General features: G+C 45.7%; 1 protein-coding gene across 6 annotated transcripts in view; it reads right to left on the bottom strand.

Moving 5' to 3' along the window:
- Positions 1-1,519: 1,519 nt before the first annotated feature.
- Positions 1,520-27,650, bottom strand: part of IL1RAP (interleukin 1 receptor accessory protein) — a 50,265-nt gene continuing 24,134 nt past the window's right edge. For 5 of the 6 annotated variants that reach the window (XM_027647540.1, XM_027647541.1, XM_027647542.1 and 2 more), the window contains 9 exons: positions 22,107-22,392; positions 21,171-21,363; positions 19,361-19,526; positions 18,338-18,409; positions 17,043-17,172; positions 15,669-15,817; positions 13,263-13,412; positions 12,161-12,304; positions 1,520-2,545 (listed from right to left, as the gene is read on the bottom strand). In XM_027647540.1, coding sequence (XP_027503341.1) covers positions 1,821-2,545; positions 12,161-12,304; positions 13,263-13,412; positions 15,669-15,817; positions 17,043-17,172; positions 18,338-18,409; positions 19,361-19,526; positions 21,171-21,363; positions 22,107-22,392 — 2,015 coding nt within the window. In that variant the 3' untranslated portion in view covers positions 1,520-1,820. Of the gene's footprint in view, positions 2,546-8,025; positions 9,477-12,160; positions 12,305-13,262; positions 13,413-15,668; positions 15,818-17,042; positions 17,173-18,337; positions 18,410-19,360; positions 19,527-21,170; positions 21,364-22,106; positions 22,393-27,650 lie in introns of those variants that run through there. The other variant, XM_027647544.1, reaches the window with a different exon arrangement.

The following is a 27,650-nucleotide window of genomic DNA, read 5'->3' on the forward strand; positions in this document are numbered from 1 at the left end:
TTTAACCATTTAATGGTATTTTGATTACTTCTTACAAAGCATCCTGCAATGTAACAGCTTGCTTTCCAAATATCTCGTTCCTGCTTCTTCTCTTTGATCACTGGTAAATGGCCACATAGAGACAAAGTTTTTCCAAGCAATTTACAGTGTGTCTACTTGAAATTAGAGAGAAATCCACACCTGGAGAGTTCTCTAGAGTCTGAATTTCTAGCTCCCAGGAGCTGGTAGGGGTTTATTGCCCTTTCTTTATTTAGACTGACTCAGCACCAGGTTTTTTGGTTTCTATTTCTCAGTCTGTTGCAGGCTGTTAGGATTCAGCTCACAGAGACTTGTACCAGGAGAGCTGTCAGCTGTGCTTGATCTCAGAAGGAAAAGATCAAAAAAGTCAGGGCAATAGTGAGGAAGAGGGAAGAGGGCCTGCTGAGGGAAGGAAAGCAATATGTGAATTATAACTGGACTTCAGCACTACTGAGACATGGCCCCTTCCTTCCTCACAGCTCCAGCAATTTCACTAGGGCTTCACCTGAGGCCATCAGATAAAGGTCTGTCCTGGGGGCCACCAGACCCTGTACCCCAAGGACTCAGTTCATATTTCCAAGGCAGAAGAAAAATAATTACTTGTCAACTTGGCAGGCAATTATTAGACTGACCAGAGTGGTGAAGGAGACCTCTTTTTTGTCTCAGGGAAAGAAAACAAACGTAGGATATTACCAGGTCTGTCATGCCAGAGCATCAGCTGAAGGGAAGCAGCCGACTCCCAGGATTAACACCCTTCCTCTATGGGGAGAGAAGCTGTTATACAAAGTGGATTGAGGGAAATGAAATTTTCATTGCAGAAGAAGAGTGGGAAACACTGCTGACAGCCAGCTCAACAGATTGATGAAATAGTAGCCCCAGGGATACTGTTCAAGGCTCTTTTGGTTATTTAATGAAGTGTGGTTTTGACCCCTCAGCTTCAGCACCGGAGGTTTTCCGTGAGCATTTGAGGTCTTGCCCTATCCCTGAGCTCATTGACTACTCAGAGAACATTTTTAAAATCAGATTTCCCTAGATTTTTAATGGCTTTCTTTCCTGCTGTGTGAGAGGCCACTCAACTAAGAGAACGAATTCTTCATGTGGTGAAGCTGGGAGAGGGACCAAGCCCAGGACTCCACTGAAGCTCTGGGAACAGGAGGGGACCTGAGCCAGCTTGGGCAAACCATTTTTCCAGAAAGCACCTGGTGAACAAGGCTCCAGCATTTACCAGTTCCCATGGCACTTTTAACAACAGCAGGTTAAAGAAATCAGTTTTATTTGAAGAGAAAGGGCTTGTTTTAAAACTTTTGACCAAATTCTTTTAAACCACAGTGGATAACTGCACTGGCAGGGGTTACCCTCATTAGCAAAGTTTTATTCTTTGCAAAATGCAGGCTTGCTCCTCTTCTCCAGAGGTTACTTGCCAGGAGGACGGCTCCTCCCCACTCCCTCCCTCCCAGACTCCAGCTGGGGACCTTCCCTCCCACGCCCGACCCCAGCAGGAAACCTGCTGCAAACACGACCGCGGCTGGGGAAAAGCAGTGCCGGAGAAATACATTATCAGCTCCACTTTGCAATTTAAATTCAGCAGAAGGACCTGAGCAGGAAGCCCCCAGCCACCGCTCTGTGCATGGCTGCGGGGCCGTGGCCCAGGTCAGCAGCAGTGATATTGCTGCAGTCCTCCACGCTGGCACTGGACTGACGTGGAATGGCACCATGCCAGCCTGTGATATGATAAAAATTTCCTGAGGCTGCAGTGAGTTTCTTTTGCTGGCCCAGCACCAGCAGTGCTGTCAGCCTATGGGTTAGAGTACATAGAAGTCATTGTTGTTTGACAGGTCACTGTAATGGCAGAGGGCAAGAGCGGGAGCCTGTGCTGGTGGGGGCTCAGCTCGAACCCTGCCCTGAAGCCCCTGTGCCGCAGGCCTGCCCAAGCCCGGCTTGCAGAGGTGAGTGTCCCACCTGGGCTCAGCCACAGCCTGATGCTTGTGCTTGAGTCTGCTGCTGTCATTGCAATAGGTCCCACAACACCGGCATGTCAGGAAGCGCTTAGCTCGGTGTTTGGCCTTTGACTCGGGGGTCAGGGCCATCGCTCCGTGAGTGAGAGTCACTGCTGCGGCGCCCCGTGGGTCAGGCTGCCCTTTCAACCGGCTCCTTCTCCTCTGGACGGGATCCAGGCTGATGTCTGACTGGGAGGAACAGCTCTCATTCCAGCCAGCACTGGCGCTCAGGCTGCGCAGGGGCAGGGCGAGCCGCAGTGCCTTCCAGAACTGAGAGCCAGAGCGTTTGGACTTCTCCCCCTTCCAGGTGACGAAGGAGACAGACTCCTTCAGTTGGAGGATGCTGGGGTGGGTGCACTGCAGTGGCCTGTACTCCACCACGATAAGTTTGGTTGCTATGGCGTTCTGGCACATGATGCCCAGCTTGAACTCCAGGAGACTGATGCTCTTCTCCGTCAAGTAATCAGGACTCAGGACCACGATCATCCTGCGGCTCCTCTGGATGAAGTCGAACACGGCTTCGGTGGTATCTAAGAGTACAAGGACAGAGGAATTGGGGTGCACAAGGAGAAGGGAGTGGGAAGATAAAAACTGAATGAAGCTGTTTGGTGGCATACCTGCACAGAACCCTCTTCCCACAGAAGGAAACCTGGCACCAGCCCTGTGACTTTTGACTTGCCCACACTCCTGCTGGCAGCATTTTTGCTGTGCAGGGTGTTTTTGAGAAGTGGTAAACGAGAAGCCAGGATATGCCACTGCTGTATTCTGACTTCTGCACAGCATCACTCCTTCCCAGGGAAGTACAGGCATTTGATAAAGGGTAGGTCCTGTTTGGGAACCACCTGCCCCCAGCTTGAGTAGCCCTTTGCATCAGGGAAACACAGTGAAGCAATCACGTCACCTTGCCACAGCTCACACTACCAAGGCCAAGACCCACCTCCTTCCCTGTCATGCTCTCTCACCTAGAAATGGAAACCTCCAAATTTAGAAAGCAAAAATGTCAGCCTTAAACCTTTCCATCAGTTCCCCTAGCCATCATGTGGGGTGTAAATACCATCCTTCAAAACGTTTCTTGCGATTCATTGCAAGCTGTAAAGCTCAGCAAGATGCTTAGTTGGAATGGTGCCAGGCAAGGGCAGCATCTCTTTTATTATGAATGTTGAAAAGCAGCAAGCCTGAAGGATGTCCTTGGACTTCTACCTGTGGCTTGGGATGCAGTAAGCATATTGAAGGTGTCATGGCTAATGGGTGGGCAGCAGAAACAATGGGAATTATAGGGCTCAGGCACTCAGCAAATTAACCCAAGCTGATTAAGAGAACTGTAAAAACTCTAAAAAAACCATACACTGACTGAGTGCTGGTGCCTGAGATGAGGGGGGGACCCAAGGACAAATTGGTGTTCAGGCAGGACAGGGATCATTTGAGTAAGAGCTCTCGCACATTCAGAGAGAAAAACCTGCCTGTAAGAACATCTTGCAAAGATCTGTTCTGGGAAGAAGATCCCTGTCACACTGCTGAAACCTTCATTCCTCAGTCTGGAGACTTCCCTCTCTCCCTGCCAGTAGAACACTGGTCTTTTATATAAATACAGTTCCTTCCCTGCAATGGCAATGCCTCTTATTCTTCCAGCACTTGGCTGTCTCTAATCTCACAGCAGAAAGTCCACCATGTTGCCTCTGGATGAACCTTATTTTAATATTGTACAGAGAAATACTTTTCAAATATATATGAGTAGCTGTAAAACTCATTATCACTAGATTATTTGGAGACCAAGAACATGGGACAGGAAAAATGATGACACAGTAATATCCTAATGGAGCAAGTAAAGTACTATTTGGTTCTTTAACATAATACTGGAATTAAAATAAAATTATTTTGAGGGTGTTTTTTTTCTGGTATACAAGGTTTGGGGGGACTTTCCCCCCCAACACACCCAGGAAAACACTGATTTGTTGAAACCAAAAGTAGATGACAAAGTCAGTTCTGTCAGAATTGTCACTTAACGCTGTGACATGTTCTTAACACCCTATTTCAAAGGCACAAAGAATTGGCAGCAATGTCCAATTTACTGAGTCCAGACCTCATTCAAACCTTTCTGCAACTGATTGCGATCTATTTTGAAAACAGCCAGGCTTCAAATTTTGTAAAAGAAAAAGATCTTTTGCTGGTTTGAAAGGTCTTTCTTTTTGAAACTGGAATCACAGAACCATGGTGAAATTTAGGCAGGAGCAGTCCCTGGGAGGTCACCTATTTTACCCGCCTGCTCAAAAAGTCCAGGCTCAATTAACATGAATGACTCTGATGCTGTTGAACTGAAATGTTTTGATTGACGTGACAGTGCTGGTTTTCTTTTATCAATTTTGAATTTGCAACACTTTTTGAGACTCAACACTTTTTGGCAGGGAAGACGCTCAAATTCCCAAAGATAGATTTTATTTCTGAGAATGGGATGCATTTAGACTTGTCTGACCAGGACACCCTGGGATATTCAGTTTACAATGTTAACCTAGCTCATGAAAAATCCTGAGTGGCCACTTCACAGTGTGCAGGTCATAGTGACACCAACAGCACGGGATAGGACAGGCAGCAATAACACTGCAGGAGTTTGGGGATTTGATACACTTAGTTATCCGCTTTACACTAAAAAACTTCCACCTTTACTAAATGGTTACAGAATATTTTCAATGGTTTACTTGTGTCTTCCCTAATGCACCCCAGATGATTATAACAGAGGATTATAACTAGGTCCCATAGGTCCTAGGTCCCATACCCATAGACCCCAAATCCATAGATTGTCACAAGTATTCATTTTGCTAGTGGTCTGGAAGTGCTAGGCTCTCTTTCAACTTACCTGCTAACAGGCAAAGAAGGGAAATAGACAAGAAAGTGGCTTGGATGAGAAAATATGAAGCTGACTGAAACTTTTCTACCAAACTGCCTGGAAGGTGACGGGCAAAGTAGCCTAAGAGTGAGTTTCATTTTTGTGGTTTGGGCAGATTTCCAAGATTTCTGTTCAACATTCTGACTTGATCTCTAAAGCAAAGAGATAATGTTTCCTTTCCATCTTTCTGTCTTGTGATTGCCAGGCACTCTTCAGATCAGGGATTTTCTGTGTGTGTGTCCACTGCTGTGAGACACCTCAGTGCTCTGTGTCATTCTGTTTTTGCTTGCATGGCCCTGGTAGCCCAGGTGCCTCTGCAGGCACAACATGAAACAGCCAGGAAAATGTCCCCCTCCAAGGAGGTGTCCCAAGTGATCTTGATGCTTGGACTACACAATTATCTTTCTTAAACGGCATTTTGCAGACATAATGGGGAGGAAGATGGTACTTATGAGAAATGCACAAGGACGGAAATGCAAAAGTGAAAATGTTTTATTGAAAAGCAAAATAAAATAATACTGACACTTCACAGACCAAATCACACAAAGGCAAAAACATGCAGAAAAGAGAAGGGAAAACAACTCTGGAACAGCTGTACAACATCAAACAGCACAGGGAGGGAAGATATTTTTTCCAATTCGTGCCACACTGTTTCCCCATGAAGTACCAATGAGGAACTTTGCATAAGGCGCATATTGCATAAATATTAGGTTAGAGCACAGAAACTCAAATGAATCAACTGATTCAGACATGGGCTGTGACAGAATCCCACAACGGAAACCACAAGGAGCTTAGAATGAAATGGCAGGTGGATCTGAGGTGTTTGCAGATCTGCATTATAGCTGAGACTGGGCTTTACCCCTGGCCTGACAGATCCCAGCAAAGCCAGGGGTAAAGCTCTGGGGGAGTGGAACCTGCTCCAGCGCTATTCCTTCCACACTGCTCCCTCTGGACCTCTCAGGTCCCTTCCAGACCGTCACACCTTTCACCTTGTGGGTGCTCTGCTGATGTCTCTCAGTAATCCTGTTCTCAGGTTGCAATGGCACCAAAGGCCACTGCAGTGGTGCCGGAGATGTATCCAAAGGCCAGTGCAATGGTGCCAGAGAAAGTTCAGGTCTATTAATTATTTGGAAAACTCTTTGAATAAAATCAGCAAAATATATGAGATGAATTTAAATTTCTAAAATAATCAGACTTACTGAAACATCAGCAGAAGTTCTCTTGGTAACTCAGCCAAAGTGAGATGTGGTGTTGTGAGGTCTGGGATGTCAATTCAATCTATGCATATTTTGGAGTCAACTTTTTAAAAATCATCTAGGAATCTAACACAGCTCTGCTTTGGCCTCAGGGGCTTCCCCTCTGCCTGCAGATCTGGCAGTTGGTTACAGAGATGCTTAAAACACAAACAAAAAGGTGAAGCTGGGCAAAATGACACAGTTGCAATGGGTTCACAAAGCTGAGCATGGTTTTGGGTACTATCTCTTATAAATGTCCCTCCTCAGACAACTACAGTAGAAAAGCTCATAATAAAGCTTTTAAGCACCTAGGAGCAGATGAGAAGTTCCACTGCCTCCAGTGAAGCTGACTGCAATTTTATCTCCTTAAAGCAAAGCTTACTTGGGGTGGGGAGGATGAAGAGGAAGTTAAAAAAGCAGCTCTATTTGTTTCACATTTGTAGCATCCTGGTTCCAGCCAGGACAGGGTTAATTTCTGCAGTAGCCAGGAAGGGGCATGGCCAGGATCTGGAGGTTATTTTATATCACCTCACATCACTGCCAGGGGAAAGGAGTATCTTTCATGGAGAAGGGGTCCCTTCTGGGTTGGTGGGAGGGAACGGTCAGGTATTGTCTATTGTCAGGGGGGTTCCATGCAAATCATTAATTTCTTGTACCCTCTGTCATTAGTATTGTTGCTGCTACTGTTTGTTTTCTTATCTCCGTGTTATTTCCAATAAATTGCTCTTATTTCAGCCTCTGATCTTTACCTTTTGTGCCTCCAATTCTCTCCAGCCTGCTGCGGGGGGAGGAGGAGGGGAAGGGAAGAGGAGTAAGTGGCACATGGTTTCAGTGGGAGCATTAAATTGGGAAATACCATTCCTAAACCATGGCATACAGTACCTGACCAAGGGCAGAGCTCCCCACAGCCCTGGAATAACATTATTAATCATAAAATGCTAAGGGCAAGGGGTTTCCCTGATGCCAGGATTCAGTCCCGCATCTTTAAGGCTAAGCTTCTTATTGGGATGCCCGTAAACCTTCTCAGCTGGGTGAGTAGTGCATAGACACCAAATTGTAGTGGTTTTTAATGCCATTATGAATGCATATGCTTCACCCCCTGAACACCAGAGTGAATACGAGTCAAAGGTGACTCAGCATCAACCATTATCAATAAAAAATAAGCATGCACTTGGTGTGCATAATACTGAAAGTGGGCAGGTCCTTGCACTGGGAGCTACAGGAGTATGGAGACACCCCCAGTTTGCAGTTTTATTTGAAAACATTGTGAACCATAGCACCAGTCAATGCCAGGGTCCCACTGTGCTTTTGTCTGTCCTACAAGGAAAGGGACACACCCCTCTTCTGTCTTAAAAGCCTGTGTGCTGGGGGTTAGCTCACCAGGTCCTCTCCTGCTGCCTCCCACTGAAGCAAGGACTGGTACACAGTGGTTTTTTGCGTTTCCATTTTGTGCAAAGGTTACAGAGATACAGCCTCTGTTCTGCAACTCTGGGCTGGAAACAAGATAGGGGGAGACTTGCTCTGTAAAGCCAGTTTAAACCTGAGTCCTGAATTAGGAATGGTGATGGTTCACAAACAGGCACAGAAGACAGATTCTTCAAAGAATCATAGAATAGTTTGGGTTGGAAAGGACCTGTAAAGGCCATCTAGTCCAATCCCCCTGCAATAAGCAGAGACATCTTCAACTCGATCAGGCTGCTCATAGCCCTGTCCAACCTGACTGTGACTCTTTCCAGGAACGGGGCATCCAGCACCTCTCTGGTCAACCTGTGCCAGCATTTTACCACCCTCGTTGTAATAAATGTCTTCCTTAAATATGGTCTGAATCTACCCCCTTTTAGTTTAAAACTGTTACCTCTTGTCCTGTTGCACCAGGCCCTACTAAAAAGTCTGTCCCTATTTTTCTTATAAGCCCCCTTTGAGTATTGAAAGGCCACAATAAGGTCTCCCTGAAGCCTTCTCTTCTCCAGGCTGAACAATCCCAGCTCTCTAAGCCTGTCCTCATAGTCTTACCCAGCTGGACAGAATTAGTAGCTTTTAGTAAGTTCAAATAAGTTTGTAGGGCCTCCTGGTGAGTTGGATATATATCCAGTGTCATCCCAGAGGCCTTGGCAGTACCTTGCATAATGCTGTCCCCCAGCCATTGGCAGAGGCAGTAGGCAGGTTCAGTAGTATGCTGGAGTTCCTTGTAGTGCTTGTGAAGTCCCTGAGTTTACTCTACAAGAAACATCTCTCAGATATGCTCCATGGCCTGTACTAATGAGAGATTTCCCCTGGATTACAAGCATTACAGTTCTGAATGATCTGGTGTACTCATGAGACCAGAGTCCCAGAAACTGACCACTCGTTACTAGAAGTGCTACAATACAAATATTACCTAGCAGAGTGTTGGGGGGGGGGAGTTTAATGTTTTGTAAAAGCCATTCCCCATTGCCAAACTATCTGTATGCACCTTCAACAGAAATGTGGGGAACAATGATGAGGAGCCTCAAGAGTCTATGCTCCCCCCACTAAAGCAGAAGTCTGTGATCCCACAGTGATTCAGACTATAGAGCTGGAGCCACCTTTCAAACTGTTCCTTGGCCCCTGTAACAGGGACCAAGGAACATAAAGGAGTGAAGTCACTTAGGAGAGGAAAGGAGCTCTGTCCTGGATGCTAATGAAGGTCCCATAGGAACTGGATCTCAGAGTACTGGCCTATACAAATACCACACCATCACAAGGTGCTGGATGCATCACACCTGTATAGCTCAAATTTAGACCTTAAGCCCAGGGCTTGTGTGGTTGATAACAAGAATATACATTTGCAGAGAGGACATGTTTACATCTTTGGTCCCTCTACTGCCAGAGCAATACAAAACTGCATAGAAAACATGACCATCTTCCAAAAATGTTGGGACACGGTCCTTCATGGAAAAAACCCTGAGCTCCTTCCCACTCCCTGGTATAACTCATGGGTTTGTTTTGGTTTGTTTTCTGATTGCGTCAAACATTTTTCAGGGATATGCATCAACCCATCAAGGCTCAAACTCCTTCTGATTTTTTTCACTGGAATTTCCACCTGCAGCTGCTTCCAGAACCTGCCCTTTGGGTACTTGGATTTCTCGCCTTTCCATTTAATGACAGTCAAGGCTGCCTGCGCCCGCTTCAGCTCCTTCACTTTGCTCTTCTTGATGGCTTTGTACTGCACTAGAATGACTTTGATGTTGCCCTTGGAGGCCATATTCTCTAGACCAGCTTTGAGCTCCAGCAGGGCCTGTGTCCCCTGCAAGACGTAGTTGGGACTCAGGACAACAAGCAGACGTCGGCTTTTCTGGATGAAGCTCAGGGTTTCGTCTGTGACAACTGGGAGAAAGAAACATTGAGGTTGTTAGTGATGCCCAAGGACATGCTGCTGAGCTGCTAGTGTGACACCAGGTGTCTCTTGAAGGGGACAGTAAAACCCCCTGGAGGCCCTCTCTAGAGACTACACTGGTGCTTCCCAACCCTGCAAGTGACTCCAGGTAGGACCTCCTACACCATGGCTGTACCCACTTCCCCACACAGTGACATCTTCTACTCCCAGCCTCAGACTCCCTGGAGATGCATTTCCTCCTCCCTGCGCTATGCGGAGATGCCCAAGAGAGCTACATCTAAAAGGCATGGTACCACATGTCAGTGACACCACGCAATGCTATGAGGATGCCTTGTGGCCAAGAGGGTTGCTGATCTCATAAAGAGGGGTGAAAAGAGGCTTTCTGGAGCAAAGCAGGGAAATTGGCAGCTGCGCAACACATGACCTCAAGGGCAAAACTCAGCCTGAAGAGGTATTGGGAAGCTTGAATGCCTATGCTTACATCCTCCTCTGGCAGATGTCCAGAATGACTCTGGATACTCCTTTCACTCCTCTTGCCTCAGTTTCCCCACACCAAACAAACACAATATGTATCTACACATCTACACCCTCCCTGAGCATCCTCGTGGGTTAATTTGCTTTGGTAGTACTACCATCCTAACTCCTGTTACTCATCCATCTGTTCCTGTTGCTGTCATCTATGAATGCAGATTAGAGCATTTTTAGAACTTAAAAAGTAAACTGTTCTGAGGCCTTTTAGTGAAGTGCCCCAAAAATAACACCCTCCAAGGAAGGGACATGTCATGGTAACTGTGGATCCTCTTTAATATTCTAATATCTGCAGGTAGACTGTCCTTAGGCACCCTCCCGTAATTAATGTGAAAATCCCTTGTAAGTGTTAATCCCAGCGCTTGTACTCTCTGCTGCAGGATCTCCCACACTTCATTTACAAGGGAACACTCTTGACTGGTCAGAAATTACAATGGAGGATAAAATAATGCTGACAGGCAACTTCATTTAGCTGTCAAGCATGTTTGATTAGTTCCTGTCAGCTAACTCGCAGGATAATCCATCCCCCACTGTTTCTTCATCAAGGACAACATAACTAACCATGACACAGATGCACACTCTGGAGGCATGACATCAGCTGCCAAAAGCTATTTCCTGGCCTGCCGTGCTTTTCCAAGAAGATTAGTCAAATCCTGGCTAAGAAGCGACAGGGAAGCCCCAGCAGCATCACAAACAGCAGTGTGGTGACAAGCCACTCCAGCAGTGCTCCATAGGACTGGCACTGGCTTGAGGTTGACAGCGACTGGCACGAGGGGCAGAAATGGGAGCATTCAGGGGTAAGGGTGAGGGAGAGAGAGCCCAGGAGAGCTGTGGTGGGAGGAAAATGACACCCTCCCAAGCGAAAGGGGAAGGATGGCAAGAAGCAGCAGAGGGAACAGGAGGAAGAAGGACATCTGGTGAGAACAGCTCAGAGCAAACCTGCTCTGAGTCTGACACTGCATCAAGCAAATTGAGCCTGGAAGGTTCCCTGCCATGTCATCCAGGCTCTCTCTAGAAGGAACAGCACCAGGATTGCATCTGTCTCCAGGTCCCCTGAGGCAAACTTACTCATTTATCTCCAAACTTTGAGGTGCTCCTAGATCCTAGCAAGCATCTAGGAGATAAAGATAAGTCTCCGGTCTGATTCTGCTCCCCTTGTCACGCAGCTGGGCTGAGACTCCAGCAGTCCCTCCTCTCCTTCCCAAAAGGGACCCCAATGGACTTTCTCAGCATGGGTTCTGTCATCAGTGGGGTCCTGACCCAAAGGCCATGAATTCAAAGTAGGGTGGTCTGCACTGGCAGAAGTTCAGACTTTGAACTTTTAATAGGCATCAGGGGTCACCCAGCTTACTGAGCCCCCAGGACACTGGAAATAGAGAGTGTTGGCTAGATTTGTGCCCTTGCTGTGGCACCTGTGTGAAGGTATGCTTATCTGGGGAGTTTCAAAAACTTCTATTCTTGATTCCCTGCATCCGTGAAGCAGACACTATGTCCAGAACCTTACATGATTTAGCTCAAAACAGGGAAAAAAGACTACATCTTACTGAAGAGATAGTCCCACTACCTGCAACAAAGTACTTTTAATTATAGTAGCTTAATTGTATGCCATATTAGACACAAACTCCCTAATTAATGAGGGTGAGTGGGAGGCATGTTATCTTCTCACTGATTTTGGCATGGTGCTCTCCATACCTTCCTGAAGCAGACACTCCTGCTTTTTACAGGCGTTCACCATTACCCTCCGTGAGCTACCAGTCTGGTCCAGTGTAACACTTTCCCTGCTTCTTTTCTTCTAGCCTTGACTTTATCCCCTTTTTTTAAGGCAGCTTAGAGGGCTTGCATGAAGGTCAGCTGTCTGGTTCCCCATGTTGATAGATCAATCACTCCTGCACATCAGTCCTGGAGAGAGCAACTGAAACAACCAACCACTATCACTTGCCCACCACAGCTTTTTTGGAGGCCGGGAGCATCTCCAACACTGTCATGTGAAGCAAAAACATTAGAAGATACCAAAAAGAGTTCATTAATAGTGATAAGGGGAAAAAAACAAAAGATAACCTGAACAGGCCTGTTCCAAACTACCAATACCTCAAAGAACAATAAAGAGAGGAGGTGCATGGAGCACAGCCCCCTGTGAAATACTCACTTCCCCCAGGGAGGCTGTCTCTGTCGAAGATACACAGCTTGTACCCAAACTCATTCTCCAAGACTCCCCGCAGTGTCAGCAGCACAAATTCCTCCTCCTCCGCATTGCGCGCGTAGGACACGTACACGTCATACTCCTTCCCGTCTGAGCATTGGGAGCACAGGGAGACAAAAATGGCGGAAGAGATACCTGTGATACTGCACATGCTGGGCCTTTGACTTGCTTCATGGGAAAAGCAGGTATGAAGGCTCACTTTGAGCCCAGGCACTGCAGGTTAAAACAAACCTATTTCCATAGTTACCAGAGAGCAGCACTGCCTGTTTGACTACCCAGCCTGAACATGCACATACTCAGATACTGCTGGGTCGCTGAAGTTAGAAAAGCAAAGCAAGATGATCAGTCTGTTCTGTCCAGGCTCCTTTTGTCTTTTGACATCTTTGACATTGCTCCCTGTCACTGCAGTCTATCCACATGAGCAGTCCCACCAGACAGAGACTTGCACCCTGCCTACACCCTACGAGAGCTGCCGCACCCCCATGGCAGGTTCACACCCCAAGCTGCAAGGGCTCGAACACCCTCCTCCTCCAGAGGAAGAAATCTCACCTCAGAGTCCCTAGCGATGAACTCCCAGTAACACAGGGAAGCTGTGGAAAAGCTGAGGAGAGAAGGGTGATTTCCAGATGCATCCTTTTGGATGCCTTCCTGCATTTTAAAGCGGACCACTCTGGATCAGATAATGAATTCTTACACAGAGTCACCAGAGAAACCAAGGACTTACTGAAACCTGGTGACTTGTCTTTACTGTTTAGATCAGATGAAATAGCCAGCCATCAGCAGGGCAGTGCCCCAGGGAGCCCGACATGTCCATGCTTCACCTCAGCAGAGAATACACAGGACTTCTCCCTCCTTTCCCTCGACCCAAGCCTGACTCCTCTGACTCTACAATGACCCACACAATTGAATGTAGGTATAGAAATGGAAGGTCAAAATGTCATTATGCTCTGAAGAGGGTTAAAAATAGCTTATAGGAAAAGTCCTGTAAGAAAATGAAGGGCCTGGTCTGCAGCAGGATAAAATAAATGTAAACTCTTTAATATCTTACCTAGAATGGTTTCATCTGTTCCAAAATGAGCCCGATAGAAGAGGACCATTTCAAGCCAATACACGTGATAGATGACAATCAGCACCACGACAAGAAGGATGGTTGCCCCCAGTCCACAGGCCAGCTCCACGGTGTACTTCGGTGCTACAACTGGGCCCAAAAAGAAAGAGAGGGTCAGGGTTAAAAACAGACTGGGCCTTCAGCTAGGCAGGAACAAGTTTGTGTCACATGCAGCCAAACATCACAAAGGAGCAGCCAGGAGCCAAGCTGGCTCTTCAGAGTAAAGTGGCTAAGGCAAGGCTCTCTAGCAGGACACATGATAGCTGGCCACCCTGGAGTGTCCATTCTCAGTTATTAGGTCTAGTTGAGCTGGCAGAGCAAGTCATAGCACAGGCTGGATTTCTGTCTCTGAGCAAGATCCCAGGAGCAGCCAGATGGTAGAATGACCTGTTGATGGAAAAAAACCTTCATAGTCCAAAACCAGCTCATGAACATGACCTTCTCAGCAGTATACACACTCTTGGGGCAACAGCTACACTTACTTCTAGGACAGCCAGATAAGGTTCATTTGCAGCAAACTAAAGGCAATGGCTACTATTTTCGCTCCCCATCAAACAGACAAAGGTCTTGTGGCTTGTACCAGACTGACAGCAAGGATATAACTAGCCATGGCCTGATTGTTTTCTACCAGGAAAGAAGAATCAGAGTTTATTAAAGAAAAGTTGAAATGCTTGCAAACAAATAGGACAACCTGTGGACATCAAGCCAGAACACTGCAGGCCCCCTCCAACTCATACACTGTCACACTGCTGCTGCTTTTTTGCACTAAGGACAGAAAATAACTCTTCTTACTGTATCCCTGGGCAACTCTCCAGGTGGCAGTTGACATGCACACTGCCAAACTGCACAATGGAAGAACAGCAGGGAGTGGAAACACCACCAAATTCCAATATTTAATAAGTTTCTAATAAAAGTGAAGTACAAAAAATAAAATGGAAAGAATTTATCAACTTTCATTAAGTGATGAGCAGCTGAAGTACATGAGAAGGAGAGGGAAATAATCCAGAAAAAGCAAGAAATGTATGTAACCTAATGTAATGAAAGAGTTGGAGCCAACATATATAGCCACTTGCTAAAAACTTGAAGATAAGTGCTGAGGGGTCAGGTTCAGGCATTCTTAATGTTCCTATGCACAATAGGATGGGCTGCAGTAAGCTTAACTCTGCCAGCAGCAGCTAGGGATTGTTCCTGGATTTTTCTGTGGAACAGAGCAGGAAGAAGGGGTTGTGGGTAACCACATCTGCTCAGAGAAAACCCAGTCAACTACCCAGGAGCAGATGGGGGAGGAAGAGAGAGGATGGTACAGATGAGTCCACTAGAGAACAGCATTTAGGCACTGTTATACAGGGAAAGAATCCAAGTATTTTAGATTCACTTCTGCTACATGTACAAATATTATCACCCCAGAAGAATTATGTATGGAGTATGAACACACTTGCAGATGGTTTTGGCCTTTCTCACTTATGTGTTTGATATTGTTCCTTCCCAACAATTCAGAACAGGTTTGTCTCAAAGGAATGGGACTAAAAAAAGAGGGAGGACAAGTATCAAGAAGAAAAAGATCTTCCAGTAAAAACCTGTATGAACCTTCCCATGCTTGTAGGGCAGAGTAGGGGGAAGAAGGTGTCTGACATGACCTACACAAGGCAGGGCCGCATTCCTTATGGGAGAGGGGAGGTCTGACTTACAGTAAAAGCAGGTGTTGAAGCCCTAGATGAGGTTGATAAGGAGGCAGAAAGATCCGCCTTAATCAGGAAACCTCACATAGCCTTTATTACTGAAAGGTGGGTCTGGGAAACAGAACAAAATCTTTGATGAAAAAAAGATGTAGGAAAAACCCACACTGAGCAGAGCTGAATCAGTCCATACCATCCAGGCTGAGGTGGCTGTATCTAGACTGAAGCATCATCACAGCAGGGAGTAAACCACAGAGCACCGTGGTTTGACCATCTCGTTCCCTGAGCAATGCCAGCGAGTGCCCTGTGCCTTCTCGAGGATGCAACTGGTAGCTGTTGTGTCACACAAAACCCTCACCTAGTCAAAGTAACCTGAAATCATTTCAATCAGCCTGTCCCCTCCAGGTCTACTTCAGTTGTGGTACATGGAGGAAATGAAGACCTATCCACCCCTCTCTCCTCCCAGGCACTTGAGCACAGTACCCCATCTCGAAGTAGTGCAGGATGACAGCAGTGATGCAGCAGTGTGTACAGAACAGACTGTGTTAGGCAAAAAGTCCTGATGGAATTCTTTGTTCCCTTACTGTTTTGCAGGGCGAGGCTCAAGGCAGGACCAAGAGCCCCCACCAAGAACACCTCACTTCACACCCAGGCTCTGCAAGTACTTTACCTTTCATGTGCACTATGGCCTGGCTCTGGTCCTCGCCTTTGGCATTCCTGGCATAGCAAGTATAATTCCGTTTTAACTCCTCTGGTGTGGCCTTTGCAACTGTTAGAGTCCTTATGACAGTTTTGTCTTCAAAATCTCTAGTAATTTCACTGTAAAAGAAAAACTAGAGCATTACATACGTGAAACTGCAGCAAGTTCTTAGTGGAAGATATTCCTTTCCCTGATATAATCTCTTTCTTTAAAAAGACCAAAACACATAAACTGATATTTATAAATCAATACACACTTCAGATTTTAATACAGCTGCAGCCATTCCTTTATCTGATTTCCCTTAATAATTATTTTACCACTCAGAATTTTCTCATTGCAGCTGTGTCACATTGCCTTTTAGAGAAAATGGAAGTTCTTGCCTATAAAACAAGAAGATCTCAGGAACTCAAGATTCAGAGCTCACGTCACATTCCCCATGCAATTCTGGATGAGTCACTTTGTCTCTCTCTGCCTGAACTGACCATCTGCAAAATGGGGATACAGTATTTCCTTTTGCCTTTCCTTTTTCTACACTGGTTTGCAAATCAACTGGGGCAGTGACTTCCTTCCAGTTGTAATTCAGCATCCAGCAAATGGGACTTTGATCCTCGTTTGGGTCCTTCATGTAACTGAATCCTTATTCCTCCTAATCAATACTACACATAATACTATATTTTTTTTCAGCCTCTGTTTTCTTGAAACATTTTTATCGCTTATGCTATTTTGGAACATTCCTCTAAATATAATTGTCTGCCCCTGTTTCAGAAATCCCACAATGGCACCAGTTACTGGCAGCACTACCAGGACCTGAACAAGGTTATATTTCTAAAGACAGATAAGAATAAGACTGATTAGTTGAAACTTGTTTATTCCTATAGCAGTGGAATGATATAAAAATTACATCTGCAATAAGGAGCATCATAATGCTGATGTGGTAGATACAGCCTTAGCTGACTCATTTATAAATGGGAAAGAAAGCCCCATCAAAGGTGGCCACACAAGCTCAGAAAAGCCTTTAAAGATGACTAACAAGCAATATCCACTCCCCTGCTGGTAAAGCAGACCATAGGGTCAAAGACACAGACAAGAGACAACATAAGATCATCACCCATGATGATGTGAACTGGATAACAAAGCTCCCTCAAATCCTTCTGTAATATATGAAACTGTCTAACTTCTCCTTAGAGTTCCTGGTGCTCATCACAGTATGGTGTAGACACAGGGGTTTCTGATTAACAGGGAAGCAGAGGACTCCACACTCCCTTGGCACATGCCTATAGCCGCACCCCTCTGCAGGACCCAAGAAAGGATTAGATTCAAATGAAGGTTCACGTTTTATGTTACCTTTGTGTGATTTTTATCTTGGGGTCTGTGATATCATCTGTGTTTTTTCCATCTATGGTCCACCACACCTCAGTCCGGGAGTCCTTCAGGAAGGTGAAGAAAACCTCACAGGGCAGGATAAGGTCATCTCCTAGAAAGAAAGGACCAACTGTGAGGTATTGCAAAACAGGAACAGTGCCACCCTTATTTTGTGCTATCCAGGGATCCTACCAGCCTGAGCTCTGCCTCCCTTCAGGAGGGAATGAGGCATCCACTTTCTGACATCTAGTAACACTTTAACATCTCGGACATGATGATTTGTGACAGATGCATAAACAGAAAAAAATATCCTGCCTTCTCAAATGTGTTACAAATTCTTTGACTTCACAAAGTGACCCACCCAAAGGGAGATGCTCCATGCCAACCACTTCCTTGGAAAGCCAGGCAGTGTTAATCATCCCCACTGCACAGGGGGCAGATGCCAAAAAGCAAAGGATCAAGCTCCACAAAATCATTTTGATGTGGCAACTCTTCTTCAGGAATTTGACTTCTGCTCAAGATCAGACTTGGGAGTGTGAATATCTTTGTGATCACCACATAAGTGATTTTTTCTTATAAAGTCATTACTGAAGAAGTCTGACCTTCTCAGCCTTAAAAGCTGTACTTTAAAGTGAAGATTCTGAGGCTAATCATCATCATTGGCACCACATTTATTACAGCAGCATAATGGCACACAATCCACTCAATATAGGGAATTGCTCCAAAGAGCTATGAGTTGAAACTGATGGAGTGGGGGAAGGGGTTGGGGAAGGGGTGTGGTACCCCATTACCCAACACTGAGAGGCCAGCAGAAGGAGAGTTGTCACTAATTAGGAAGTAATCAGCCAAAAAGGGAAAGATGAGCAGGAAGTGGATAGAAGGCTGAAGCCACTACCCTCCCATCCAAGAGGGAGGGTGGGAGCAAACCACAGCCAGGGCCAGGGCCAAGACAAGGTCCTACAAGAATTTTCCTACGCAGTTCAGTGTTCCCATTTCATCTGCTTCTGCAGCTGCAGTCCTGCATCTCCATGCCTGAATATCTGTCTTTATTTATGCTTGAAAAAAAGTCAACTTTTAAAGCTGTGCTTCCCTATTCTGGCATCGGGAACTGGCATCCCACACTGTCTGCCAGGTAACTTGTGGCAGCTTGTGTGCTCTGCGAGGGAAAGCACTGGGGATGTGGTGGAAGGGGAGAGCTCCTGTGCCTGGCTGGCTCTCCCTGACCCACAGGCAGGGTGTAAGGGCAGCAATTTCAGGCAGTGAGTGTTGGAATTTACCTGCTTCCAGTTCGTACACAACTTTCTCATTTGGAGAGATGAACTGCGGTGGCAAGGCCTTGTTTGGAGATCCTGCAGGAAACAACAGAGAGCCCCCCATAGGGACCCAAAGTTCATGAGAACCTGGAATCCTTGCAGCTTCATTCATGATGCCCTCGCACCCCACTGTGCATTCCCTAAACTAACTTGTGATACAGCCCTGCTGCAGAGTTCCACGCACAGAGAGATCTAATTCTAGTCCCCAAACCGAGGGCCAGATACAGATTTTGAGGCTTCTCCAAAGTTTAGGTAAGCTAGTTTGGGCCTCTCACATCCGAAGACGTCCATATCCCTCTCCTCTCCCACAAGGCATAACCTGTACCACTTTCTTTTTACTGCTGCTTTTAAGAACCAAAATACAAACGTCATTTCCTGTTGCAAATATTTAATTCAGCTCTTAAAGCAGCTGTTGCCACGGGACTCAGAATGCATCCTACAGCTCACTAGGTTTTTAAGCTCTGTCTACAATTCCCTGGCAGGTAGGCTGAGCCCTTGTGCCTGGGACAGACCTGTCCAAGCAGTGGGTACCTGGAGCTCTGCCTGGGTGATTAACAGTCCCAACCTCAGCACACAAGGTTTTGAGACTCCAAGAAGATCAAGACAAGTTGGCTATAAACGGACAATCCTACAAAGAAAGATGAGCACAGGGCACTGGAGACAACAATGAGCAGGAGTGCCAGGGCTATGCACTCACATGCCAGCAGAGGGTACCCCTGGCCATCTCATGGGCTGAACTTCACCAGCCTATATCTGGCCACTCTCTGTGTTTGGGGGCATTTGATATGGTGGTGGGTAAGACCTCTAGTGCAACATGTTCTGGGAAGTCACATAAAGCTGATCTCAGCAAGAAAAAATACACCGGGTCAGTTGAGTAATGCAGATTGAACACAACCATAAATGGATCCTGCGACAGACTCCTCTAGCTGTTTTTACCACTTCTGCAGTTATCCACATGCATTTTACATATTTTAAAGTCATTCTTACCCACCACCTTCATCGTTATGGTTCTGGTGAGATTATATGTTCTTCCATGGTCCTTGAATGTCACAATACAAGTGTAATTCCCTTTATATGCACTGCGGACAAGGACGATGACAAGCCTGGGCCCTTGGGGATATCGCTCAGAGAAGCCATCCACTGAGTTGCAGTTCTGGAGTCAGGCAGAAAAACACTTGAGTTTGGGATTCCAAAGTAAAAGACATTGGTTTAAATGCTACTACAAAGATCTGATCTTCAACTATGAATATGGTACTTGGGATTGTGATGCAGATCAGACCTATATACCATGAATTTTGAGCATGCTGGAATACAGACTGCTATGTTCACCTTGAAAATGAAGTGATGAAGCAGATGATCCTAATAGTTTTATCCCACCTTAAACACAGGCAGTTTTATAAAAGAGAGATCTCTAATTCAGAAGTACCTTTGCAATTAAAGTGAGCACCTCAGCAGAGTGAAAAGTAAAAACAGACAGGAAGAAAATGATGACGTATTCACAAATGGATACTAAGACTAAGGGACGTGCCCCCCATTGATGTCCATCTTTTGGGACTAATCAAGCTGCCCTGACTGATTTCAGCTGAGGATGAGGCCCCAAAATTGGCAAACGGCAAATGAGAATCCGCAGTACAGAAATCTTAATAACTCCTCTCTTTCCGTCAGGCAAGGCAGGAAAACTCTGCCAAATACCAAGCTAGAGATCCCTTTTCAGAAAGGGGTTATGCAGATAACATCTTGATTGTCATAAAACGCAAAGATGTGCACATTTTCTAAGAGATTACTTCTGAATGGGACATTTCCAAATCAGATACATCCTAATGGGGCAGTTTAAGACAGGGGTCACATACCATTTTTAATGATTTTTATTAGGCATGAGATGACTCGCTGTCTGAAAAATCACTTCCAAGGGGCTTTTTGTTTCATTCTGCTAATTGATTGCCGAGATGTGAATTTCAATGAATGATACAAGTAAAGCATTTAAACTACTGGAGTGAAACTGCTCCTCTTGGATACAAAAGTAATTTTTTCTAAAGGGTTTTCTTTTGGGTCTTTTTTTTATTTTTTTTTTAAATTAGCAGATATATTTGTTGACAAATTCTTTTATTATTAATTTCACTTATACCGAACCTTCTATCTAGAAAGCCAAAAGCACTTTCTAAGCATTTATTAAAGAATTCACTCCCCTGAGAATTCCTATTCTCTATTGACTAAACCTAGAGAAAAACAGTGAGGTCAAATTTAATAAAACTGAGCAGTAATTCTGTAGGCAAGAGCTTGAGGATGGCTAGAGAAGTATGGAGGGTGGAGTAGAGATGTCTTGATCTTCAGAAAAGAAGTTTGCTGAGTTGTGTCAAACAGGGTCACCCATGGGCTTTGCAGAGGCCTCATTTTCTGACCTCAGAGGATTTTAGAAAGGGTGTGATTTTAATTAACAGGTGGGGGTTTTTTAAAGAGTGAATATGAATGATAATTTCCTTTACAGGGATAGTAAGAGGCTCAAACAGCAGGTCAGGCATACTGCCCATAACTGAACTGAGGCTCCTAAATCCCTGCTACAGTATTCTCCACTTGTGCACTCCAGTCAAAAAAGCTTCAGCATTAGCTCTCAATTCCCTTCCAAGAGCAGTTTTACCCTCGAACTCAATGGAAACAAAGCTCTTAAAATTAGTAAAGTTTCATTTGCAGCAGCATCACTGGGAAGACTCTCAAACCCAGCTCCATGACTCTTATGTAGACCACTGCTTTTTCACACACAACACTGCATTCCACCACTGCCCACATAAGTCTTTCTTACCAAGTACCACTTGACAGTTGGTGTTACACTGGCAGGGTAAAACCCATCAATATCTGGACATATGATCTTCTGATTGGCATGCTCCAAGTAGAACATCTCCTCAGTGGGTTTTATCGAACGGCTCACACAAGAGTCCTGGTCTTTCGGAACAACCTCCAAGGGAAACGCAACTTTGCTGCAGTAGGTTGTATTTCTAAGGACAGATAAGAATAAGACTGATTAGTTGAAACTTGTTTACTCCTACAGCAGTGGAATGATATAAAAATTACATCTGCAATAAAGAGCATCATAGCGCTGGTGTGGTAGATACAGCCTTAGCTGACTCATTTATAAATGGGAAAGAAAGCCCCATCAAAGGTGGCCACACAAGCTTAGAAAAGCCTTTAAAGATGACTAACAAGCAACATCCACTCCCCTGCTGGTAAAGCAGATCATAGGGTCAAAGACACAGACAAGAGACAACGTAAGATCAAAAAGAGCTCTTGTGCATAGCAGATGCTATGTTCATTTTGTACCATACTCAGAGACACTTTTAATTTCCTAGAAGTCTGAATCTCATGAATCTTTGCCAAATTAGTGTGCAGTCAAAACATTACCCCTGCATCTGAAGCTATTTTTACTCTAGACATACAGATCACTTCTTAATGGTGAGCGCCTGTGGATTTTGCCATGGGCTCAGCAATAATATTTTCACGGACACTTGCAGCAAAAGCAAGGAGGGGCACACTCATTAACGCTTGCAAGGCTCCAAGCATTATTGCAATGTAAATTGGCTCAGCACTGAGCGGTCTTATAATTGTAACATTCTTTTCCCATTAATGCTTATACAAATGGTCGTCTCCCTACAGAAAGATCTGGTGCTAACAGCCTAATTTCCCCACCTCCACAGAAGTCCTTCGATTGCACTGAAGACAGGAGCTGCACCACACAACTTACCTGAGCATGCAGGTATAATTCCCAGTGTCATTGAGGAGAGCAGGCCAGAACCAAAGGGTGTCTTTATCCTTACTGATGTGATTGTCCGGGAGACGATAATTAATGGGTTCCTCCAGATCCCGGTCCTGCGCGATCCTGTACCAGATCAGGGTTAAGCCAGCAGAATGGGCTGTGCTATAGTTGTACTTCAAGAAGGTCTCAAAAAGTGGGCATTTGATCTTGGCAGGTTCCCCATCATAAATCTGGATCTGCTTCATGGTATCCACACCCCAGTCATCGCAGCGTTCTGCAGCCAGGAAGAACAAGGTGCCTTAGCTTGCGAGCCTGCAGGACAAAAACTGTTCTGCCCATGCTCCCCACAGCACTCGGTCCTGTCTCCATTAAAGTCAGAGATAAAAACATAGTGTTTTCAGTGAAAGCAAACTGGGTTTTTCTAAAGCAGAGCAAGAACACTGTGTTCATTTCTGGAGAACCAGCAAATCTCTGCTTTCATTTGTACACCTCCTACACTTCTTCCAAGCTATTTATCTCTCATCAGGACAACAGAATAGGACATTCCTGCACAAAACCAGGCTTCCTAGAGAGTTTCAAGAAAATGTAACACAAAAGTTTTATGTGGGAAGATAAGGTTTAGATGAAAGCAATGCCAGAGGTGTGTGTGCATCCATATACAACGGTAGGGAAGATGGAAATAGATGTGTTAAAATAAGAGGGGGGGGGAGTAAAAAACCCAACACAAACATCAACCCTCCCCTAGAGCTATGGGTCACCACCCCTGACAGAAGAAGCTGGACTGTGGGTTCCAAGAGCAAGAACTGTCTTTTCTTTGATGGATCCATGTGACCCCTGTGCACACTATGGTAACATAAAGAGTACAAGCACTAATAAGTGATACAGAGCAACTGTTTATAGTGAAGTTTAAGAAGGGAGGCTGAGGGGCAAAAGAGACAGTATGGAGGATGCAGCAGCAGGTTCTCTTGAGAATTCCCAGGCAACGCCCAGGTGCAATTCCCCAAGCACAGTTCAACAGGCTCAGTGTGGCTCACAGCAGACTTGGACTGACACAGAAATTGGCCAACATGAGAAAAAGCTGTACAGTGCCTTTTTTTTAATTATTTCTTTAAAGAATTCATTCTTCTAATTAGCAAATAGTTTCAGGACAAAAGCACAGTTCAAACCCAACTTCCTTCTGGGTAGTCTTTTCCATTCAGTTCCTCCTACCCATCAGGATGTCCAGTCAGGAAGGGAGTCAGTGCAAGCAAAGCACAGTACCAGGGTGTCAGCAAACCTGAGAGCAACCTGCACTGTCGGCACCAACCGAGACACACGGAGAAGCTGCTGTCAGTGCATCTCCTGTCTCCCCACACTGACGAGGCAGAGCACAGTATGGCACACTTCCCAGTGCATCTCTTGTAGCTGCTGGGAGGCATTTGCTAGGGCAGCCTGACGTCTGAGAACCCAAAATGAGTCAAACAGGAGAGGGGTGTGCTGCCTGCAGCAGTCCCTGGGAGGAGTGTCTCAGCACATCACAGGCTTACCAGAGACGACACTGCAAAGCCTCTCCCATTTGCAGATATTAGAAGAACTCAGACCAAAAGGAAAAACAGAATACAATATGCTCTTTGAGCCAAATTCTTCTGAACTGACTTCACAGACCCAAAGCAGGATTTCTGGCATTTATTCTTCCTTAAGTAGACAGTGGGATGTAGCTTGGCCCCAAAATCATACTTAATTAAAAAAACCAAAGTGATAAACCTTTGAGAAGATAGGCCCGCAGCACTTAAAGGCAGCAATGCTAACTCCTGTGGCTCAGCAATGGTTACTCATGGGGAGGAGGAATCTGGGCCAGTAAGAATAGAAATGTTTTCTGGCGGGTTTGCACATAAATGTAAATGCAAGCTGCACTGCTCCTCCTGTGGTATTCTGAACACCCGTATGACAGAGTGCTACTTCTGGAGGAAGAGAACGAATTGGGCTAGGAAGAGGCAGTGAAGCTACCCAGAACACAAATATTTGCCTGTAGGAACCCCAAAACCAAGTGGCTGGAAAGTGCCATAGCTTATTATCTAAAAACCACAGATCTTTCACAACCACACAGTATCTGTTGTAGTTTTAGTTAAACGGGAAAGATTTTTAGGGGTTTTTTTTCATATCATCACGTAATTTAGAGCGTGAGGGACTGCCCACCCCCCCATCCGAGCTGAATCAGGGAAAGACTGTCCCCAGCATCTTGGGACCTGCTGAAAAGGTGGGTCCCTGAAGGGAAGCATTCTGGGAACTTGGGAGACAAGATAAAAACAGGTGTGCCCCAGAACTCACCCTCTCTTGGTACCTGGGATTTTGCTCACTGGAGCACTGCTGACCTTTGGAGCCTCTTCGCCAGGGACCGACCTCTCATTAGAGGTCTCACCTCCCAAACATCTTGTAGTTAAACCGAGACAGCATCACACATTATGGCTGCTACCACAGCCAAAGCCAAGGCTCATTCTGACAGACCAAACCACTGTTGGAAGCCTTATACCACGGGAAGGTGTATGGTCACCAGTCACCGCCATGATCAAGGCCAACTGGAACCAGTATGCTGCTTTATGCTGGTGGGGTCAAGCTACTGGATTAGGTATGGGCAAGTGTCCATACAGTGGTAATGACACAAATGAGCCCGCAGAGACTGTCTGCTAACTGCATGATAAAGCATGGATTGCTACTCATGGAGAGGGGGCTTTTTTGTTTGCAAAGAAAGGCTCTCCCTCTGGAAGGAGCAAACCTGGGTCTGTAAATCAGGACACCTGGGTGCTCTTCCTGGCACCTGACTTTGCTATCTTCTCTTGGGCTGCATAAAGGCAAACTGTCCTTATTATTTCAAATGGCAGGACTGGGGAGGGAGAAAACTAAATAAAACATTACAATACTGAAATTCTTAGAGTCAGGATCAATGAAATTTGCAATGATGAGCAGCTCTTGCATTTTGCAGCAGACCATAAATCAGCACTGTAAAACTACTTAGCCATTCTACCTGAATGAGTTATTGAAAATAAATACAACTATTTTATTTTTTTTCATCCTACATTTCTCAAAAGCAATGCACAGGCCTTTTCTTCTTGGCTCAGGAAGAAGTGACTGTTATTGTTTTACTATAAGAGCTATACCTGGAGATTCTGCCTCAGAGCTGGCTAATAAGCCTGGCTTCAGGAACACTGTCACAGTACAAAGCCAGCACTAAGGCTCCCCACGTGCCCTTATCTGGAGTGCTGCAAGCTCTGAGCTGAACCCCAAAACCAGTATATAACTGTGCTGGTACTGAACAGCTACACCCAGACCACAGGAGCAGTCGTGCAGTGAGATCACAGGCTGTGTTTGCCACCTGGCTGGCAAGGATTCCTCCTGGCTGCCAGGGCAAAGACACCAAGCACGGCTCCGAGGGCTCAGGGAGCAATGCCATGACCCATCACTTACAGCAGAGATGGAAAAAACACCCCAGGCTGCAGCAAGAGCTCCTTCAGACACAAAACACCAAGGACAGAAGTGGTGGTCCTTTGCACAGCTTCCCTTCTTCCTGTGCTGTGCTGACAGCAGTACTGCTAATTTCTACTTTTGGGGTGTTTTATGACCAAGATAGCTGGGCTCTGCCTGACATAACATGTGTGAGGACTGCAGGGCATCCCTCACACACACCTTTGTGAGCCTCCTGCTCCCCAGCTGTGAAGGTGCTCTTCTCCCCGTGCCAAACAGCAACTTCTGCTGTGGGGGCACTTCTACAGCAGACCCCAGCAGAGAGATCAAACCCAGACAGCTGGCTGCACTCCACACACATGCATAGAGGGGATACTCACATTATTATTGCTATAATTTTATTGTATCCAACAGCTCCCTGCAACATTTTGTGTCCCTTCCACTATTTTAAGCTCTATTGGATATTCAGAGCCTATTTGCTGCTAACATCAGCATGCAGCTACTTGGATGTCAGACTGAACTGGAGATAGCCTGAAAAAAACGGCATGACTTCACAGTGACCCTTCACTGGCATAAAGCGGCTACCACTATGAAAAAAAATACATATACACACACACTGATGTATCCTGACTCCAGTAATGATATTTGAGGGAGCACTGCAGAAAGAAGATGCAAGGATCCAGTTCTCATTGTGAGAAACAGCACTAACTTCTACGATGCTGTGCCCATTTGCAGCAACTCACACTTGTTTTCACTGGCTAAGTCTAGGAAGCAAATTTCTTCTCTCTCGAAACATTTCCTACACAAAACAGCTGCTGGAGTTAAGAGCAGCTCCTGATTAAATCAAGTGGAATCAGCATTCATGCTGTGACTTCAGAGGTTTGCTAACAAATGGAAAACAGTGAGGAGATGGAACTATAGGTAACTCCATGGTCCCTTCTATGCTGCAGCAAATGGAGCACTACACACATACCTGAGGGACACAGTAAAACTCTCTAAAAATACACCATCCCACAGATGCATCTTCCTAGAAACACCTCTGCAAGACACTTTTGAAAGAAACCACCTTGTTCTCATCACCAATGAGGTGCACTGCAGATGCCTCAACTGACCCCTCTTACTGCTGAATGCTCTGCAATCACACAGCAGGTCAGCCTATGACCCATAATACCTACCTGTGACAGACAATGCAGGAAAAAGGCAAGAAATGTTCCTGCTTGCACAGCCCTGCTCTGGAAAAGGGATGAGGATTATACAGTGGAGGGAGGCTGAATGGTAGAAGGAACACCCCCACCTCTCCAGTATTAAAAGACAAAGTGCAGGCAGAAGGCTGAGGGTAAGGATGCTTATCTTGAAATCATGTGCCCTGACATAAAGATACAAGCAGGCTGTTGCACTCCTCCTTAACGCACACTGGGAACAAGGTGAACTGGCAAAGCTAACTCCAAGTGTCTTCCTTGCTTGGACTGTACGCTGCAAGCTGTGTTCATAGGGGTGTCTACTCCTGATACAAGGGATAGAAACTGCTTCTCTTACAGAAACTGACAGATTTGTCCCATTTCTGAATCTGATGCTATGATGCCCTTCAACACCAGGTATCCCAAAACAGACTCCTCAGAAGCCAAACAAAGCTGAAGAAAGTGGCTTCTTCAGAGGCAAAGTAGCAAATTAGAGGGAAAAAAAATAATGTTGCTCAGCTGCATAAAGGTGAAAACCGACATTTCTGGAAACCTTTCCCAGCCTTTCACTTACTGCACTGATTTACCCTCTTCACAGAATTACAGAATCAATTAGGTTGGAAAAGACCTCTGAGATCATCAAGTACAACCTATGACCGAACACCACCGTGACAACTAGACCACGGCACTAAGTACCATGTCCAGCCTTTCCTTAAATACCTCCAGGGATGGTGACTCTACCATCTCCCTGGGCAGTCCATTCCAATGTCTAATCACCCCTTTTGTCACTGGTCACAAAAGGGGTGATGCAGCTTGAGGCCATGTCCTCTCTTCTGGTCACTGGTTGCCTGGAAGAAGAGGCCAACACCCACCCGGCTACAACCTCCTGTCAGGGAGTTGCAGAGAGTGATAAGGT

The sequence above is a fragment of the Corapipo altera genome, unplaced genomic scaffold, assembly GCF_003945725.1.
Source record: "Corapipo altera isolate COAL_440 unplaced genomic scaffold, ASM394572v1 113, whole genome shotgun sequence".
NCBI classification, from domain to species: Eukaryota; Metazoa; Chordata; class Aves; order Passeriformes; family Pipridae; genus Corapipo; species Corapipo altera.